At 36.1% G+C, this 21,714-nt stretch overlaps 2 protein-coding genes across 3 annotated transcripts in view; both read left to right on the top strand.

The window, feature by feature from the left end:
• LOC134855458 (uncharacterized) overlaps positions 1–12,740 on the top strand; it is a 163,905-nt gene extending 151,165 nt beyond the window's left edge. For both annotated transcript variants that reach the window (XM_063871989.1, XM_063871990.1), the window contains 8 exons: positions 5,186–5,364; positions 6,164–6,375; positions 7,288–7,624; positions 7,805–7,998; positions 8,601–8,739; positions 10,776–10,941; positions 11,743–11,877; positions 12,097–12,740. In XM_063871989.1, coding sequence (XP_063728059.1) covers positions 5,186–5,364; positions 6,164–6,375; positions 7,288–7,624; positions 7,805–7,998; positions 8,601–8,739; positions 10,776–10,941; positions 11,743–11,877; positions 12,097–12,599 — 1,865 coding nt within the window. In that variant the 3' untranslated portion in view covers positions 12,600–12,740. The remainder of the gene's footprint in view (positions 1–5,185; positions 5,365–6,163; positions 6,376–7,287; positions 7,625–7,804; positions 7,999–8,600; positions 8,740–10,775; positions 10,942–11,742; positions 11,878–12,096) is intronic.
• Positions 1–21,714, top strand: part of LOC134855606 (snRNA-activating protein complex subunit 3-like) — a 495,355-nt gene that overhangs the window by 396,420 nt on the left and 77,221 nt on the right. The window lies entirely within an intron of this gene.

Here is a 21,714-nt window from a genome sequence, read left to right as displayed (position 1 = left end):
AGCAGCACCGTTAATGAATGAGGAATTGAATATGTTATCACCAATGAAAATTGAATACTTCCGTGGACATGGCTCAAAATGATTATATTATCACACTTTACACTCACAAACATGCATAGACAATGCACAATGACAATTTATATGTATCACACTTTACACTCACACACATAGACAATGCACAATGACAGTTTATATGTACTGGACTCAATTTCAACAGAATTAAACGCAGAACGCGTTTCTTTCACTCATTTTCTTGCAGTTTTGCATTTTCAGCGAACGCATCATTATTCTCCCGATAAAACAAAGGCAGTTTTTTGTTTTGTAGGCACTATAGCAAGGTTTTGGCCAGTTTCTTCGATGACGTCGTCAGACAGTCGGGTAGTTGATATCTCGTAGGAACCCAGACAAACTTAGTTACTCTTCGTGCGACAAAATCTCGCAAGTAGTCCAGTTCGACCCGTAACCGTTTGTGAACGATATTTTTAGTTGAATAATCTGAATCCACTAGGTATTTGTTGTCTACGAGAGAGATTATCCTCAAATTGTAGCCACATAAGTCCCCAATGATTTCTTTGGACTAGAAGGCAGAATCCAGTGCATCAGCACTGGCCATCATTTCAGCGGCAAGCGTACTCCGAACTTCGCGCTTCAGTCTATAGGACTTCCAATTCATTATGGACAATTTTTGGGTCTTCAGGTTAACTAATAAAACTAAAAACCCAGCTTGTGTGCCTCTGTCGACTAAGTTGTTCAATGAGGCATCGAAAAAGGACAAAATTACGCAATTTTCGGTTATTTTGAAATCTGGGAAAGCCAGTCTCGAGACAGTAGTTTGATGCAGGCGCCTAAGAACCTTATTGGACGTTCTCAGTTCCGTTTTTGACGCAGTTTTCACGCAGTTTGACAGATAGTGCACTTCTTCGACTTTTGACACATAGTGACCCTGGTCAACGATCAAACTCTCGTTTTCACCTCTAGCTTGATCCAGGCCTAGATACCTGAAGGGTAGTTCAGCCTCAGCACCAACTGAAAATTCAGTTTTGAGTGGAGTTATCACAGAGGACTCAAAACTGTCATTCCCCACGTAACAGACATCTTCCACATGAATAACCAGAGCTCCAGAAATTCCCGAATTGTCTCTCTGGGTGAACAAACATGAATCAAACTTTGATTTCTGGCGGTTTCTTCGAGAAAATCACGTACGCGGAGATACCACATTCTTGGGGTATCCACAAGTCCATTTAATGATTTTTTTAGTTTCCAAGCAAAACACTCTCGTCGGAGTTCTTTCAGTGGCTGAAGAATCACACTTTTTTTTGATAAGTGTGCCCTGTAAAAACACACTTTTACGTCTAGGCTCCCGAAAATCCACTTGCTCATTGTACTGGCGACCGCAAGAAAAGCTCTGAACGTATCTCTAGAGCAAGTAAGAGAGTTCTTGACCAAGTTTGACCTTTCAACGTCTTCGAAGCCTCGCGCCACGAGTCTGGCTTTAACTTTCCCGTTATTTTTCTCGGAATAAACCCATCGAGATTTAATTTTTTGTTGGCCAATATCTTGTATTTCTTCAAAAACGTCCCAGAAACTCAGTTTTTTATACTCTTCAGTCCTGGCTTTCTCAAGAACATCTTCAGTGGCTGTCATGAACACCGTGTTGATCTCGACGGTGTCCCAGTATACTTTGCTGAAGTCTATCGACTCCTGTTTACCAGTGAGGTTTGCTGGTTCTACATACTCTACCATTTCTCTATACTGATCTGATCACCAACCACAGAAGTCAGAAGTGGAGATATCCACAGATTTTGCCCCTCTCGTTCCGCGGTCCAACACGGAACGGTGTCTGAAGCGTGGAGATGTGGTTAAAATAAGTGAAAAATCATCAAAAGAATGTGAATGTGCCATTCTTGACAGAGCTGGCAAGGCTAGTGGACGGCACAAGTTCTGGTTCAACCAGAACTTGTTCCGTCCACTAGCCTTGCCAGCTCTGCCAAGAATGACACATTCACGTTCTTCTGATGATTTTTCACCTATTTTAACCACATCTCGACGCTTCGGACACCGTTCCGTGTTGGACTGCGGAACGAGAGGGGCAAAATCTGTGGATATCTCCACTTCTGACTTCTGTGGTTGGTGATCAGTTTTCTCGGGGACAAAATCCTCGTCACTATCAGCTTTTCCGTCGCTTTCATTGGACAAATCTTTGTCCACTTCGTCGTGTTTGAAGTTTGTCGCATCCGAGATAGTGGAAGGTGTGTCTCGCAAGAAATTTACGTCATCGTCGTTATAAAACATAGGACAGTGAATGCTTCGGACTTCTGTCAAATGTACGCTTATACTGTTTCCTCCGTGCTTCACGAAAACTTGCTGGCCGTTTATTCCCAGTAATGTTGCCGGTCCTCGCCAGTTTACTTTCTCTCTTTTATAGAACACGCTATCGCCAACACTGATAGCTTCTTTGACTTCCCGTACTCTCTTCGTTAGAGCACGTTTGACCCATGACGACGATTCTGCTTGTAAATACGCCTCTAGCCTTTTGGAGAGTGTTCAAAACTCCATTTGCATACACAGACAGATCACTCGAACTGCATAGTGTCGGTAAATTGTCGCTGATTATCGACGGTAACATTGGCGTAAATCCGAAAACGAACTGGAACGCCGAGAATCCCGAGGAATTCAGTAAACAGTTCTTAGCAAAAGACGCATGATCAAGTGCTAGTTGTTGACTAAAATTGGCGTTTTCGCAGCAGAGCTTGATGTATGTCTGCGTAAGGACTTGGTTATGTCTTTCTACTTTACCATTCGACCATGGACTGTACGCAGCCGTAGTTTTGACTGCAATATTCATTTTTCCGCACTTTTTCGAAAACTCTCGTTGTTGAACTCGCCTCCATTATCAGTCAAAAATGATCAGTCAACCAAAACTGAAACATTCTGGATACGATCATATCCGGTTGTTTGTCAAAAATGAGAACAGCTACTGAGAACTTCGTGAACAGGTCGATGATATGGAGATAATAGGCAGTTTTACCTCGTATATCTAGCTGATGTGGATCCATTGCCACAGTTTCATTGAATTTACTGGCCATTGGTAACCCAACCGGCTTGCAATGGCTCCTGCCAAAGTGTTGGTATACAAGGCAGGCACGAACAACTTCTGTGAGAATTTAGCTGTTTCGCAACAACTGGCACAACTTATCGGCTGAACAATGAGCAAACTGCCGATGTAGTTTTCACTATCCGTAGTGACAAGAGAACTGTAGAAATCACTCTCTTCTGGCAAAAGATCAACAACGACATGTCCAGAACTGGTTCTATGAAGCTGTGTTTGAGTTGGGTTATCTGCCATTTTCAATTGACGTCTCGAGGTTCCAAGAATCATTTTGGACGCATTCATCGACTGGATACTGAAAAACATGGGCAAAGAGCCACTGATAACATCGCGTATGATATGGCACGACATTTTTGCCAATTCTTGCCAGTAGTTTAACTGCATACAAGGACTCTTGACGGTTTCCGTCCCCAAACACGATGGATGAGGCAATTTTAACATAAACAACTTGACTTTGTGACGCTATTGGTAAACACGCTATATAATTCTTGACCCAGTTTTGACCTGCTACGGTACTGGTTCATGCAGTATCAAGAATTGTACGAGTTTCACACTCCGAGAGCAGCCGTTTACAGTCAATAGCAAATGAGAGGATTTTTCTTAATCCACTTCTCCATTTTGTTCTCTGTCGGGGCATTTGCGAACCCAGTCGTTGCGAGAGCCACAAATACCACAGGTTATCACTCTTACCGACTTGTCTACGGGGTTTTATGCAGTTTTGGCTTCAAACCTGGGTTTTTCCGCTTTGTTTTAAGCAGGTATCTGATACTGTTGTCGTTTCGTTGCAAATGCAGCTCCATTTTCCTCGTTATCATCTGCAGTCGCAGCAAAAGCGGGTTCATCTTTTGTAACTCTAGAAACGTCAGAATTTGCACTCCAATGTACACCAAATATAGGTCTCAGAGCCGCTTTCATCTGCGAATATTCCAACTTGTTGGCACTAGCCAAGACCATCCGACGTTCGGATAGCTCAAGACACGCTCCATGGAGCAATTTACATGCCAGAACGCTATCTGGGAGCTCCATACTATGACGTTTGATACGGTCGTAATTTCGTTCAAAACCCTGTATATACTCAGGAACAACGCCATCAGAAGACCTCATGGACTCAAAAAGCTCGTACGCTTCATACTGTTGGTCGACCGTTTCTTTTCCGAAAACGTCCTTCAGATTGACTAGAAGTTGGTCTAAACCATCGTCAGCACCCAATTGAGCAATCGGGATTTCAAGATCAACATCTCTGCGTCTTCCTTGCAAAGAAAGAGCAACTGCGGGACCTTGTTTCTTCACCGTAAGGTCTGTAACTGCTTGCCAAACTTTGACGTCATTCAACCAGAAGTCAAATGGCACATCTGCGCCCCACACAGGCGGTGACTTGAAAGAGGCCATCAGAATGCTTCTCCTGCTACCATGAAAACAGTTGACCTTGTACAGAATATATTATTAACCCAACTCAATCTGGAACAGCAAGCCTGACATTAATTAACATTTTCCCAGTGTCGAGAAAAACCGGTTTGAAGTTTTGATTTTCCGTCCAATTTCGAGCGAGTGAGCAGGCTAGCATTAGCTTATTTATGCTTAATTTAAGCCTTCAAATTTCCTTTAATTCAAATAGAGTTAGTATTTGGAGTTTTTAGCTTCATATTACGAACCAAAAACTTCAAAATTTTTGGAAAATAATTACGAAAAATTAAAAAAAGTTTTTTTTTTTTAAAAAAATGTTTTTTTTTTTGTTTATCTTTGTTGTTTGTCTTCAAAAGTATTTTTCCAATTTGCATATTTTACAATGACCGACGAAGATGCCTATGTTCTACTTTTTTGCTCAGATTCCTTTATTACACCACGCCGAAAAAACGACAATCATTTGAAAAAATAATTTTGTTGTAGTAATTTTTAAGACTGGTCGGAACATTCTGTGCTACTTGCACAATAACCAGCTAGCCTTGTTTTTCTGTTTTTATACGTTAAATGACTCTTTATTGAAATTAACCCGTATATCGCAACCACAGAGTGTTCGTCAAGAATAGGCTGTTGTTGGTTTTTAGTGAGCATTAAGTTAAGTTGATGTCCTTACAGCTATGAAAGCATTGATATCAAAAATGATGGGTGACCAAAACCGAAACGAAGTCCTGAAACCATATGGAGAGTTGTGCAAAGTGGTGGAATTGTGCTCATGGTTTGTCCATTTTGTGGATAGTTTGGAGAAGTCGGATAGCTACAATGCGGATGTTTCTAGTATCTCAGAGGAATCACAGGTAGTTTTTTCATCATAAACATTGTTTTCCTTAATTTTTTTTGCATTTAAAAGTGCTCAGAGCATCTTTGATAAATGTGCTCTTTGAATAGATGAGTTTTAATTCCACCCAAATTCGAATCGATTGGCTTCTAATTGTTTCGCAACTTTGGCACAAATATTGGTTGCGGTTTGGGTTCTTAACCATTAAACCCCAAAACTTCATTTTTTATATATGCTATCGACCTAGCGGTTTAAGTGTTACTATGATGTTGTTTTCATAAACTAATTAACTAACTTGAAATTTATTCGATATTCAGACATAACCTTGAAGAGCCATAAATTGTTAAAATTGATGTCTGATTAAAGATAATTTTGGAATTGTTAAAAAAACCGAAAAATGAGTAATATGCAATTTGGAATGATAGTGGTAATAAATGCGTTTTCGATCAAACAGTCGGCCTAATAACCAAGTTACCATCAATTAAGTTCATTTAAAAGCGATCGCTATCTTTTATGCATCACCTGATTTAGCAATGTGGATCTTTCGAGCAAAATTCAACCTAAGGTTAGTTAACTAATATAATAAAATATTTTTGCGAAAGGGGTTTGGATTCTTAAATAGGTACACAATGCGCATATGCTTAACCGTTAATTTAGTTCATTATAGGTGGCAATTCGTTACTACGTATCAAAGGGGGGGGATAGTCTAAGAAATCCAAAACAATTTCGAACGATATCTAGTTACACTGTTATTTATATCTCTGATGCTCATACCAAAATTAAAGTAACAATAGTTAGTTATTTTTGACTGTTCTCAGGAATCAGTTTCGAGAATCAAAATTCAAAGGAAAAGAAGCGTGAAAGAAGAAATGAACCACCTTCAAGATACGAGTCCCAGTTTAGCACCTGTGGCTGAAGAGACCTTCTACACTTCCGAGAACAGTGGGGGTGCATCTTTGGATGGGGGCAATTTAGTGTATGCTCCCTGGGTTGACAGGTACTACTATCCGGCCGAGATCAAACGAGTAGAGTAAGTTGATCGATATTTTGGGATATCATTTACTATCCTCTTCTTTTGCAAAAGGGGGGGATTTGTTACCAGGTACAAAGTTCTTATATGCTTAACCGTTGAAATGTTCATTTAAATGGGTGGCAATTCGTTACCAGGTACCAAAGGGGGATATTTTAAGATATCTATTTTGTTCTTCGAAATAGTTTTTTTAAGTTAAGTTATGCAAGTAGTGTTTTTGACCAGATTTCAGTTGGTTTGGAGTTGATTTTAAATTGATTGCTTTAACTTAAATGTAACTTAAATATCCCTTTCTAGCAAAAGCCCTTTATCTAGAATTGATCTTAAGAGCCATATATGGACATCAGTGACTTTATGGCTTTTTTCCTCTTTCCACTTGACTTTCAGTTTTTTTCTTTACTTGCGGTCATTGACTCTTTTTTCCAGCTGTCTGTTGGCTATGTTCATAAATTGTGGTTGAATTTCAAAGAGATTTAAGGGCTATTATTTTTTCTTTGAAATTGGAAAAATTTTTTCAAAAGCAGCAAATTTTTTTTCAAAAGCAGAAAATTTTTTCAAAAGCAGCAAGCAGTCTGTTGGCTTTGTTACACAATATAGAGCTATTTTCAAAATTCTTATTAATTCAATCAAATAAACCAAAGAAACAAATGAAAAGAGTTTTATGCCTTAACGTATCGCAAATTAATTTTTTATCACAAAACGATATTAAGAGTTTTTTGAAATTTACTTTGGAACTTGTGGCTGAATTTATCAAAAGAGCATTTTTGAAGCGTTGTTCAAAAGTTTCAAGGTTTGTAAATTGTCGAGTATAAAGAAAGTGTGTCTCACTTTTTTTTATCGTTCCGTGTAAAATAAACATTTCATGAATCAAACACGTTTCGGTCATATTGCATAACGTTATCCATGCTTTAGAAACGCACCTAAAGATTCAGCAAAGAAACATCAACAATGCACTGTGGTTTATCACGAACCAGAATCGACTGAAACTGATGCAGACCCACAGTCTCTAAAAGACAATGAAATACCTCGCAAGCAAGTTCACTACAAGCGAATATTCAACCATGAAAAATTACCAGTTAGTTCAGTTGTTCACGCCCAGAAAGATCCGAATGACTGCACGAGTTTCGAAAGGGGAGTTATTACTCAGGTTATGGGCAGTTGCTTCGACCGGACGTTGGCGAAGTTCAACTATGCATATATGGTGTTGTTTGAAGAGTCGCAGGAGGTTTTGCCGATGAAAAGAGACCAGGTTAGTCTTTCAACCAGTAGCTGATTTAGAAATTGAATGTGAATCCTTGACGACTCAGAGGGTCCGACCATGGTACACTCTTAAGACATCAATTTTGGGTCAACAAACCCTTCCTTTTCAAAGGTCAGTTGGGAGTTATATAGAAAAACATATTTAGTAATTGGTAATACTATTATTTAGGTAATAATTGAACTGCAGAACCTCAAATCAGTGATGACAAAATTGTCCCAAGAGAAGATTCTGTCTCCGAGTCCTAAGATCAACCTCATGTTCAAGAGTCTCAGTCTGGATGCGAAGGACGAAAGGTGGAAGACAAAATACAATCCAGCTGACGATCCATTTCGGAGACCTTTGCCACCGCCAATTCACGAACAGTGATGAGCTTGTTTTAATTAGCCGAGTCTTTTAAATAGAACAAATTATGATGATTGCTGTTTCCGTTTAGAAAAATCATAAGCTCTTTTAGCACGAACAGTGATGAGCATTTTATTTTGAATAAAATCTGTTTTTTTTTGCTCCCAACTATTTCTTGAAAAGGAAGTAACTGTCTTGGAGTGTTTTTTCCTGAGTCGATCATTTAACTTGATCTAAATGGCTCTATAAAAATAAATATTCAAATCCCATTTTTTCGAGAGTTTCAAAATATTGACCAAGTCACGACTGAAAGGGATTCAATATGATATATATTTCGAGTTTATCAGGCGTTTTTTTTTGTGGTACCTGTTTTTGGGTGGAAAACACTCTCGATTCCAGAACTCTCAACACCTTGGTCTTCCGAACACGTTATCTTCAGATACTTTTACACACTTCTGTTTCGGTTGGCCAATCTTGAACTTTTTATTTAATATTTTCTAATTTTAGAGCCTGGAAAATCCATAAGATATGAAAATATCAATTTTTTTCTGAATTTTAAAAGAATGAATTCGCAAAAATGTCAATCATGGTTATTTTTTTGCTTATCACTGAGTTTAAATAGTGACTTTGTATCGAAAGAAGACAGCAAAAAAATGGGAACACCTAGAACTCCAAAGCTGAAGGAGCTAAAAAGAACCAGCATTGATCGATTACTTTCGGACTCGACAGAACAAGCGCTGTCTGCAAAGAAAACTCATAAGGTCAGTTATATAGTTAAAGTTTTTTTATTTAGCCGGCAATTTGAGTCTAAATCAAGAAATTATATTGTTAAAGTTTTTTATTTAGCCGGCAATTTGAGCCCAAATCAAGAAGTTAGACAGTTAAAGTTTTTTATTTAAGCCAGCAGTTTGAGTCCAAATCAAGAAGTTATATAGTTAAAGCTTTTTCGTTTTTAAGCCAGCAATTGGAGCCCAAATTTATTTGAGCCACCAACAAAGAAGTTATATACTTGAAGTTGTTGATGCTTTAATTATTTATATGACCTAAAAATATCTGCAATGATCGATTTTGTCAATTGGGGCTGCTGTATTTGCGTTTATGTCTTTATGCCCCCATTATTCCAAATTAGCATCAATTTAATGCTGTAACGAATATTTTTCGAAGGATGAAAATGATGACGAGTTTTGGCAAAAATCTTCGGGAGGGGCCTAAAAAATTAGACGGATGTTACAAAAACGAAATTAGATGGATTTTTTTTTACAGATCGGACACTTAAGACGTCACTCACTGCTATGAAAAGGAAAGAGCCAACTAAAATTTTTTCGTAATAGCCAAATTTTACAAATACAAAAAGGAACATAAGTGACAACACTTATCAAAAGAATTAGTTTATATGAACCAGGGGCGGATCTAGGATTTTCTCGAGGGGGGGGGGGCGGATTTTCAAAAAATTTTCCAAAATTTTGACGACCTTTTTTTTTTTTATGTTGACCAAATTGATTTTTCGAGCTCTCATAAAGCACTGTTTTGCCCCTACTTTGGCTAAATTTTCTGGGCCGCAGGCAAATTTTTGAAAAAACAGTCAAAAAAGCCGTTTTTGGGCAATTTTTGAAAAATTTTGACAAAAAAATCGCGTTTTTTTGGCGCGCGCTCCCCCTCAAAGTTAGTATATATTGGCGCCAAAGGCGCCTTTAGAAAAATTTTAGGGTCGGTCGACCAAAAATGGATTTTTGAAAAAGTATCAAAGGGGGACCCTTTGGGTCGGCAGGGGGTCGAATCCCTGAGAGGGGGGGGCGTCTGCCCCCCCCCCCCTAAATCCGCCCCTGATTTGAACATAAGATGTCAAATCCGAATATTACAGGAGAGTTTCGAATGGAATAAATTATGCATGATTGACATGTATAATTGTTGTTCACCGAAATTTAAATGTTGTCTGCAAACAATTTTAATCTCTCTCACTTTCATCTATTTTCTCACAACTGCAGTTTGCAAAATCGTCTAATTTCCTTATAAGTGCCTTCGTCTAATTTGCTTGTCGTCTAATTTCTCAACCCCCCTTCGGGCTCCAGTAGTTAAATTTTGCGATGTGGACTGTGGGCAGTATTTATTAGTAATGTGGGCCTTACTGCGAAAAAAAAATAAAATTCCAGGAAAAAGTCGAAATTTTGCCAAAAAAGGTCAGATTTTGCCAAATTAGCCTTTTGACGAACCTCCCAACTCATTTGAACCCGAAATTTTTTCTTTATTTTATTTCAATTTTTTTGGGGGGTACTTGAGCGTTTCAAGCGTCGAATTTTTCTGTAGAAATTAAAAAATTTTCTCACGGTAGTCTTTTAGTTAGCTCAAAATGCTTCATTTTTGCTGAATTTCTTCGATTTTGAGTTTTAAGCTTATGATGCGGTAACTATGCGGGATTATGCGCCGCATATTTATGCAATCCAGATTAGGACCAAATATGTTTGACTTGGCTTAATTATTCTGCATGTCAATTCTCAGAGCAATTGTACAAAGTGACAAATATTTAACTCGTAAAATTTCACAGATGGGGAGGAAAAAGAGCCGTGTTGTAAGTTGATAATTTCTAAGGAAACTAAAGAAAATGGTTAATATGGAAATAGAAAAAGATATCCGACCACAATCTCTGCAAAGTTTTTTTTTTTAATTTTCAGTTGAAATAACAGATTGGATTTTACCAAATTGGATTTTGAGTAAACTTTAAGACAAAAATCTTTTTAAATTGATAATTAATTCTGTTTTTGAAGAACAAAAGTGACAACTAAGCTTGCTCTGTTTTCAGATTTTCACTGGAGTGTCTTTCATGCTTACAGGGTACAAGTACAGTAACGATACTTTCCTAATGGACGCTTCTTCATCTGTCAAACAATCTTGCGAAAGAGAAATGAGACCATCTGTAGCATCTGATACTAGGAGAAGTTTAGATCTGTTTGAGGATACAAACGAAGGTACGCTTTCAATTCGATTTTGTCGAATTAATTGTTCTGTTCATTAAAAACATGTTCGATAATAAGGTTTTCCGATAACAATCGCAGTGAGAAATTATCGATCTGCAGTGGTGTGCTTGTGTTGATATTTATTACAGTGACAAACCTAAGATTTTCTCGTCGCGGAGGGTATTTTTAAAAAAAACTTTAAAAATATATTTCGACCAAATAGAGCTCTCCTAAATCCGTATTATGACCATATTTATCAATAATACCTTTCACCTTTCGCAAGCAAATTTTTCAAAAAAAAAAACGAGTCAGAAGAGACGTTTTTAGTCACTTTTTGGAGGCTTTGGGGAAAATGGCGCTAAAAAATCTAAGAACTAACTTATTTCGAGTAAAACTAAGTATTCACGCTTAATTTAAGCTTAAATAAGCTATTGTAAGCCTGCTCTTTCGCTTTTTCTGCTGAAGGTTAGGCTAAAATTAAAAAAAATTTTAAATTGTTTTTCTCGATACTGGGACAATTTTTTGGGATATTTTAAGATCGTTCGAATCACGACTGAAAAAGTTTTTATATTACATCACTGGACTTCTCATGATCACTCGTGGTTCCTTATTTTGCGTGAAAGACAAAAAAACACCCGAAACACATCGCTCTTAGCGTGTCACATTGGTCGGAACAAAAAGTAATATTGGTGTCCCATTTTTTTTTCACGGATTTTTGGTGCTGGGACAATCGAGCAGTTTGAAAATCTGGGTTTTGGGATCATTTTTGATAGTTTTTTTTTGTTCTTGGAGTGTCACGTTTTGTTTGCTCAGATGAAGACGAAGAATTGGAGCGTGATGAGAATTTAGAGCCAGAAAATGTCTCCGATCCAGAACTGGTCGAACTCATTTCCAGTAATGGAGGTCGAATTGTACAGCTTGCGGAGGATTTGGACAAAAAACTCATAGGTGAGTTTCGAATGTCATTGATAGTCGGTATCCTTGACCATTTTAAGCAATTTCAGCTACGTTGGTTATTCAACCAATATATCTAGCGTCTCTTGTAGATTTTTAAAAACAGTACCCATCTTTTGAAAGATAAAAACAGTACCCATCATTTTATTTGTAAAAAGTTTCATATAAAAAGAATAATTTTTCTAGTTTTATTTTACAAATCCTATTTTTCAGGCAAAGTGTTTTTACTGGCTCCTAAATATGTCCCAACCGTCAACTACCTATCCGCTTTGGCACTCAATATACCATGCATATCAGGAAAAAGATTCGTCCAAGACAGTATTTCGGCCATGAAACTCGTCGACGAATCGCACTATGTTTTACCGTCTGGAATCGACCGAAAAACAGGCGATTTTATCGAATGGCGAAAACCGCATAGTAGATCACGTGTTTTTGATGGTATCACGTTTTTCCTACCAGTTTCGATTGGAACAAATCATTGTTTGTCGACTGTGTTGAAGTTATCAGGCGCTGATGTTGCGTTTAGAGAAAGATTTACACGGTCACAGTTAGAAATCGGCCAATGTTTTGCAATTGCAACTGACGAAATGTTATTTTCGCAAGAAGTTAAATCGACTTTTGAAGCGAATTCTGTGCCTGTTGTTAATGTGAATTATATTGTGGATTGTTTGGCGTATGGAAGAAAACTGGAGTTTTTTGAATATTTAGTTGATTGAATTCAATTGATATTTATGAAACATTTATTGAGATATTTACAAATAGTTGAAAACTTTGATGTGTAAGTCGCTTTTTTAGTCATGTGATGATATTTTGAGTTTTAAAATTTGCTTTTATGTTCTGCTTGAATTTACAGAAGAGTTATCAGAATTTATTTTGTTCCTAATGTTTCATAGTCAGAAAGAGTACATTTGTGTCCAAAAGTTACATCGAATTAGATGGCAGAAAAATGTCAAAACAAGTTAAGAAAAAAGCGAGAACGGTTACTGCACTGATAACAAAGATATTTCACTGATCACTATCGAAATATTTCAAAAACTGTTCTAAGAGTAGGTTTTATTTTCTCGACTAACGCAAGCGAACCGGAAAAGGTTTTTAAAAATTTCAAACTCGTTTCGAGGATTCTTTGTTGTGCCTAAACTTTCAATCTTGTTTCACAGTTTCTTAAATCTTCGAAGGTCAGAAGAAACTGTACCCTAAATTTTCCGGAGCAATCTTTAGTGGAACAAAAAAAACCTGATAACATTGTCTTTAGGACCATAGTAGTCCATTGATTTGTGGTTGACCTTCGCTGTAATTCGGTTCAGGGGCGGGTTTGAGGAGGGGTGCAGACGCTTATTTCCTCTCAGGGTTTCGACCCCCTGCCGACCCAAAGGGTCCCCCCTTTGTACTATTTTGAGATTTTTTGGTGACTGACCCTAAAATTTTTCTAAAGGCGCATTTGGCGGCCATATATACTAATTTTGAGGCGCCGAATTTTTTGGTCAGCATTTTCCACAAATGCCTAAAAACGCTTTTTTTGCCTGTTTTTCAAATTTTTGCCTGCTGCGCACAAAATTTTACCAAAACTGGGTCTTCTTAAGTGCTTTGGAAGAGCTCGGAAATTTTATTTGGTCGACCTAAAAAAAGGTCGACAAATTTTTTTTTTCAAAATCCGCCCTCACCCACTCGAGAAAATCCTAGATCCGCCCCTGCTTCGGATAAACTACAATAGTTGTGAAAAGTAACGACAATACAGTGGAGCAAAAAAGAGGCTATCAAAACGTTCAATGCATTTCTTTTACACGAGTGAATGAACGATTGTAGTTTCACACTATCAGTCCAATTTTTTTTTCGTTTTAACCTGAACATTTCAATTCAGAGTTTTTTTGGAAACAAGGTTTTTTAGGGACCTTGTTATATCCTTTTGAAGATATCCATACCCTGAGCTCAAATATGTAGATGCGTGTACATTATTTGTGAAGGAGTTTTTTCGAATGTTTTTTCGAATAGTTGATCTTTGACAGGAGTTTTTTATAGCAAATATGTGTTAACGCATACACGCATGGAAGACTGCTCACAAGTTTCCCAGATTTTTTGATGATGTTAAATTTTCGCTATTTAGTGTCGTATTTACGCTTCCAATTAGCAAGTGTTATCAAACTGGAATACAGACTTTTTTACGGGTTAACAACTTGTTTAACTGAATCACTTGTGTCTTGATGGGGTCGTGCCCACGACGCTATATAAACCCATTGAGAGGGGGTAGGGGCCCCCTCGGAACATTTGGCCAGTTTAACGTTCCTACTTTTTAAAAAATATTAGCCGGGTGTTCAAAAACTACCGGCTAAAATTCCCTATTTTTTTGCATGCGACCCTAGACCACGGAAATGAAGCGGTTTGTTAATGCCACTTTTTGATAGTTTTATGTTTGAGATGGGTTTTGGTCTTTTTGCCCTTTTCCCAACGACCCCAAAAAATGGTTTTTTCGATTTTCTCTAATTTAGTAAATTTTTTGGCGTTGGTCAAGAAGAACTTTCTATTAGTGCCTAAGAACTGTGGTATGATGCTATAACCGTTTGACATAATTTTTTTTTTGCTTTCGCGAAAATTTAAAATTTCACTTTTTAAGACGGTTATCTAAGGGTCGAAAAATGTAAAATTTTGTAAGTTGAAAATACTGGATTCTGACATCAAAAACGAGTATCTCGTTGGAAAATATGGTAGCTAGTTAGCAAAAAACGCTGAAATTTTCTTTTTTTTGGAGTTTTTTGCTTCTATAATTTTCTTATTTGGTCGTTTAACCAAAATTTGTAGTAAAAAAAAGAAATTTTAATTCAGATCTGTCTTTCATTAGCTTCATTACTTTAGGTCATATATAGACAGATGGAAAGCTTGAACTACTAACGTTAATTGTAAGCTGCCGCAAATTTTTGTGATTTGTTGTGAAAGATAATGAAATTGCTGAAACTAATTACGAAAAAAACCTTGAAAAAAATTTTTTTTTGGCAAATCTTGTGGGATGCTCTGTGGGCCCCTTAGAGCCCTGGAGAGGAGCATCCGTTTCGGAAGTATCCAAAAAATGGAAGTAAAAAATCGTTGTTGTTTTAAGCCATCAGGTCCAGTTTTGACTGAGCATTATAATTGCGCCCGAAGGGCGCATTTATCATGCGAAAGCGTTTTCAGCTGCCCTGCCATCCATTAGAAATTGCGGGAGTGTGCGCATATTAAGACTTAAAAAACGCAAAAATCATGGCAAATTAGGGAGGGTGGGACGTAGACCTGACTGGCTAGGTTCACAATGAATTCAAACCTCTATGCATTCCCGGCCAACTTAGCCTGGAGGTAACGAATATGCCTGGGACGATAAAGGTCGTGCGTTCGAATCTGACCAGGAACTGTTTGTTTTTCAAATGGAAATATTTTGCTTAAGAGTAATGAACGTAGTGAAGATTCTCATATAGGTCTTGCTGATTTTTTTTTTCAAGAAAAATCTTAAAATGCTCTAATAACTGCAGATGCGCGTTCTTACATATTAATGCACTTATGAATGCGTTTTTTGTGTTCAATTGAAATTCATCTGCTGAAAGTGACGTAAATAGCTCTCTCCAGATACGAACGTGGAAATGGCGCAAAAAACGTTAACGATTTCTTGTTTCAAAAGTGGAATTTAATTTTTCAGATCTCTCGCGGAATAAAATCTTAACCGGTTGGTCCAGTTTTCTCAAATTGGGTTAATGTTATCAAAAAAAGAACCAATCATAAATCTTTCTAAAAACTCAATGAGCTCAAAAGTTTAGATTTTTTTTGTTAACTTACGTTCATTACTCTTTTCCACTGTCAGTGGGCTAGATATTATATATGTATATGTATTTATATAGATATTCGTATATATTCAAAATTCTTTGAAAGTTTAGAAAAACAAAAGTAAAAAAATCAAAGATTTCAAAAAATTCTTTTGAGTGGTGGCTACGCGCTATTTTTTCACACAAAGGTATGATTTTTGGAAATATCAATTTTTTTGATTAGTGAACCGTTTTTGGGTTTCTTCTCGCTAACTATACTGCCAAATTTTTTATCATATATTTAATCGAAACAATAGTTTGTTGAAAGCCTACCTTTATAGCTGGCTATGCCCATTTTGCTTAAGAAAAAACTTGTAGCCTTCAAACAAGTCGTCCAAATTTTGAAACTTTGACAGTTTTTCGCAAACTTCTTGACTTTACGCGAAAATTATCGTGCCAATTCTCAGGTTGTGTTCAATGAAAAAACCCTGTTTTGGGAATCTTCTCTGTTTCAGCGGCCACAACCTGCTCTTTGCTGGAAAAAGCCATGAATTTTCGAAATCATTACTTTTTATCGTTGCTTAGGAACTTTCCGAATTTCCTTAAAATTTATTTAATCAAATCTAAGATGTAAAATTCAACTGAAAAAACTTAATGCGATATTGGTTCCTGCTGAAGCAGCGGCTCCTATTTTTTTTTGAGAAACGTTATTTTCTTGGGAAAACTGATGATCTCTCACTTTTTTATTGGAGAAACAACTACGGTTTTTGGGCAAAGTCCATTTTTGAAATTTTCCGTACCGTATCAGTATAGTTAAAAGGCAGGAAATTTCCAGTATCGAACAGCAAAAAAAGAAAAAGAACGAAAAACGTTATCGACTTATAATTTCGAAAATGGAATTTAATAATTAGATTTCGCAGCGAATTGATAACTTTACCTATTGATTCACTTTTCTCAAATTGGGTTCATTTTTATCAAAAAGCGCCAATCGTAAATTGTTTGTGAAATTCAAAGAGTTATAAAGGCTTATATATATATATATATATATATATATATATATATATATATATATATATATATATATTCAAAACAATTACTGCAAAGAAATGCTGAAAATAAATTTAGATTTTTTTTTATTTTATTTTTTTTTGGAATTATTTGACTTAAACCGTTGCTCGATCTGCTTATTTTAATGTCGCTGGCGAATATGCCTAAGTTTGTGGTTTTTGTCAGATCCTTTCATCTTACCACGCACAAAAACAACACCAATTTGAAAAAAAAAACTAGAAAAAACTTTTTTTTAAATATGGTCAGAACCTTCTGTGCTACTTACCCAGCAACCCTTATTCTGTATGATTTTTCTTGAATCTCAAAAGTTCTCTTTGTTGCTTATGTTTTTGAAGTGCAGCTTTGTCTCTTTCCCAAAATAACTTTGAGATCAATAATTTTTCGAAAAACTGGTGCGACCTTCATAACTGGTGCGACTACATACATGCTGGTTTTGAAGCTGATAGTGATTTTCAGAATATTTTATAATTGACATTATACCTCAAATTTAGCTGGAGATAAGTTTGGCAAGCAGGTGTAATAAGGTAGGATTACATTACCGAGCTCAGGTAAGCTACGATTAACATTATCTCAGTTTGTTTCATTCAAGCCTCGCGAATTGGAACTGTCTTCTAGCTCCACGATACTCGGGATCAATTTAAAATTCAAATTTTTATAAACAGCAAAACTGCCATTGGCTATGCAAAGTAGCATATAAAGATGCGAGTTTAATTTTTAACTTGATAACAACAGCAGAAAAAAATTTTAACGATTTTCTGATCTGATTTTTTTTGGGTTTTACGGTAGGGAATACCGATTGAGGAGTCCCAGTGTCATCCACCTCCTCTAGGTGCGCCGGTTGCGGAAAAATGGATGATATCTCTCTCCCGTACAGAAAAAGGCCCGGCGAGTGGTGAGAAAGGTAGAAAAAGAAGATTGTGGCTTTTGTTTCTAGCTTCATTGAAAAATGATATATAGCCATAAAAAGCAAATTTTCTTTTGTCAAATATGTTAGGGGTGGATGCATTGAAATTTATCTTTCCAAAATCACTAACAGTTCGATTAACGCGTAATTGCTTGTTTTTGTTAAAAGAACAATTTATGAAGATGCCTTTGCAACCCTGCGGAAAGTTCAACATTTCAAGTTTTTATTATAAAACCGCAAAAATTCTGAAGCTTGTTTGTCACTACAAAAAAGTTTTCTGCAGTATAATATACTGCGGCTCGAATAACGATTGAAAGAGCTTCAAGTCGAAATATCACTATTTTGTGAAGATATTTTTTGTTCTGCCTGATTTTTCGGGAGGTAAAGAAATAGAATCCAAAGTTCAATCTCACCTTCGGTGGCTGGAAAATTTGTTTTCTTTTGTGGAAAAAATTTGTATTTGCGGGACGAACTATAATTCTACCGTTTTTCAAAACTATAAATTAATTGAATGATTAATGAAAAGAATCTCAATGAACTTGAAAATTTTGATCATCAGCTGAACTTTTGTATCTGGCTTCGAATTGATTGTTCACACCAGATTTCAAGATCTGATTTTGCCTGTTTTTCAGGCGCTTCTCAAGTTAGATGTTACGGTTGATTGCAGTCTTAAAACTAAATTTAATGCGTTTTGTTATTTTCAACGCAAAATATTTAGTTGTTATAGTTTATCAGAAAAAAACCGCCTAATTTTTCGTAAATAAATGATCGTAATTTTGGTAGTTTTAGATGTTTTTATTGCAGTCTTAAAACTAAATTTAATGCGTTTTGTTATTTTCAACGCAAAATATTTAGTTGTTATAGTTTATCAGAAAAAAATCGCCTAATTTTTCTGAAATAAATGATCGTAATTTTGGTAGTTTTAGATGTTTTTAGTGGTTTTTGTATTTGGGCAATCGTATATCCCAATCAGATATTTGATGAAAGGAAAATATATAATTTTTCGTTCCGGTCACTGAAATTGTGGAGGTAAGTTGTCTTCAGGTGTGTTTTAGTTTTCTAGTTTTCCTAAGCAAAATCAGGAACCACCTTCATCAGAAGAGAAGAGTTATATATATATATCATTAAAGATAAAGCATTTCAAGATTCGAATGAATGTTTTTTGCAAAAATTGTTCTCACTGTCGAGGAAAACTGTTTTGTAGTTTTTATTTTTTATTTTCAGAAGAGTAAAGTCAGCGAGTAAGTGTTCAAAACAGGATAAACTTAATTGAGCCGTGAAATTTTGATATAACTCCAGAAAATCCGTTTTTCGAAGCTTCATCTAGCGCTTTTTTGGCAATAAAAAACTTATCAAAAACTTAATTTCAATCTACCGGTTTTTTGTTTCATTTTTTTTGCTTTTCACTTATTAAAAAGACATCTATAGTTGATTCTGCTATTGACTTTTAATTTTATGCCTTTACTATTTGGTTCTTTTCATACCAGTATTCACAAAAACACAAAATGAAAAAAAAAATGTGCTAAGTCTACTTTATGAATTTTGGGAACTTTCTGTGCTAATTTCACAGCAACAGGTTACTCTTGTTGATATCTTGTATTTGCTGTAATTTTGTTACATGACAGTTGTAAATGCTGACCCCGAAATTGAGGAATTTTGGTCTCGGTTAAAATTATTTTTCACGCAAAATCAGGCGACACAAATCAACGTACGTCAGATGCAGCCGATGTTTGCCAGCAACATCCTATTAGTTGTTGTTGGTGGTGCAAATAAAAGTAGAGATAAGTTTTTAATTATCGAGAAAGTCCCATAGGAAATTATCGGGTGCTTGAAGTTCAAATATTTATTTTTTAATTAATGAGGCTGAAAGTAATTACCTAACTTATTCAAACCTGTTAGTCCCACCCGCGAAATTTGATGGTACACAGTTAGTAGAAGCAATAACAGTAAAGTGGGCAAGTTCAAGTTTGTTTCGGAAAACGAATAGGGATGCCAACGACTAGCAAATTTCAGAAATTTTTGGTGATAGGTTTGAACTTTTTTCATGGTTAATTTGGTTTTAAGGAATATTTTAAATTTTGATGCAGAGCTCGGACCTTTTGTCATTAACCTGTCTAGATAATGCCATCTATATGCTGTTTTGTGATCATTCAATTTTAGACATTTCTATTTTATTAAGTTTTTTTAAATGTTTTTGCACTTATTTTTCTCTTTCTTTGAACATACCTATTTTCGTACTTCATTCGATAAAACGGGAAATGCTTTGTAATCAAAATGGGTTCGTTAGTTGTCCCTCACTGTTGCTGGTGCTTTTAAATTATTGACAAACTTACCATTAACAATGAGAATCAAATTCTTCTTTAAGATTGGAGAAAACATTCACAACGAATGTTCCAAATCTTGAACTCTTAAACATTTTTCTTTCACAATTTTTTGAAAAAAATCTATCACATTTTAATGGTCCAAATAGAGGAAACTTCTGATAAACCCGATTTGACTCCTGATTTTTTCTTGGGTACCTTAAACTGATCGGAAAACCCACTCGTGTAACGAAAATTCTTGTTCCCAGGTTGTGAGATTGTGGGAGCGATAGATAAAAGCTCAGGTTTTGAAGCATCCACCTTTTCGCTGTTATTTTGATTTCAATGCTCTTGGTCCTGAGGTAAGGGTTCGAATCTACGGTTTTTCTTTTTGATGTTTTTGCAATGGTAATGGGATCATCAAGTTTTTTCAGGGCTAAATGGACGATATTCTGAAACTTCATTACAAAGCATTAGCTGCACTTCATGAAAAGAAAACTGAAGAAGCGCGTGAACTCTTTTTATCCCTGAGTGAACTATTCGAGAAAGCCAAAAAAGAAACCAGAAAACGGGCTGATTTCAACATTGTATGCCTTTCAACTTACAGATCTTTGGGCGAATTGCTACATTCAGCTGAAAATTACCAAGATAGCATTTTCTACATTTTAAAAGCTGTCGCAATTGATAGCAAAGACTTGACATTATGGTTCTCGCTGGCGAAAAGCGCATTCAAGAATTGCTCTTTTGAAATTGCTTTGAATTCTTACGAGGAAGTTTTAAAACTGAACCCGAATCATCTGTTAGCTTTAGATGCAGCGATACCGTTAGCAATAGCTCTTAGTGATTTTGTGTTCGCATTTAGATGTGCCGAAAAGCTGTTTAGCCGAAAAAACAATAGCTTGACAGCTATACAATGTTTTATATGGCTTCATGAAATGGAAGAAATTAAAAAGCCTCCGGATTTTATACCAGTTTTGCCAGACATTCCAATGGAAGCTTTTGAATCAAAAATCGACGAAATTAAGAAAAAGGCCTATAATCCGTTCGATCATTTGTGCGAACCGAAAAGTCCTGAATCAATGACAATTTCGCTCAACCGATTTGATCATTCAAACGAAAACGAATCTGAAACATCGAGTAATCTGTTTTCAGTTCTGAAAAACGTTCATGATTTTTTCACTGTAAACGCGCCGAAAAGATGCAATATTCGTCCGATAAAGTTAGAGGGCCATGAAAACTTCTCAAGTTTTTTGCCTGTTTTGACATTTGTGGGTACAAACACAGTCGATGATATTTTTCTCGACGAAGTTGCCTCAAAAAAAATCGAACAAGAAAGCTCGGCTGATCAAAAAATGGATACTTTGGAATTGAATTCAGAATCAAACGCTATGAAAAGCGAAATGGCCAGAAATTCAAGTCTTTATAGTGAAAAAAGTGCAACTTTTGATAGCAGTGACAATGAAAACTTAGCACAGAAGAAACTAAGTTTAATGGAGCAAAAAGAGCAAGGAACTTCAACTAGCAAAATAGAGGAAACTAGTAAAGATGCTCAGAAAGGTGTGAAAAAAAGATTGATGTTCTCGAGCGGCGATGAAATTACTGAAGGTGTAATGATGAAAGCCAATGAAAAGGTAAGACAATGATACATTTTGAAAGAAAAAGCTTTTTGTTTTTCTAAAATTTGAGAAAATCTTCTTAAACTTCAAAGCTAAAGAAAGATAATCTGTTGCTGTTACCACAATGAAAAGTTTTTGAAAAAGTGAAAAGCAGTTTCGTTTTTAAGTTTCATGTTTTTTTT

This window comes from Symsagittifera roscoffensis, chromosome 10 (genome assembly GCF_963678635.1).
Source record: "Symsagittifera roscoffensis chromosome 10, txSymRosc1.1, whole genome shotgun sequence".
Lineage (NCBI taxonomy): Eukaryota > Metazoa > Xenacoelomorpha > Acoela > Convolutidae > Symsagittifera > Symsagittifera roscoffensis.
This window is presented reverse-complemented; position numbering and strand designations above follow the sequence as displayed.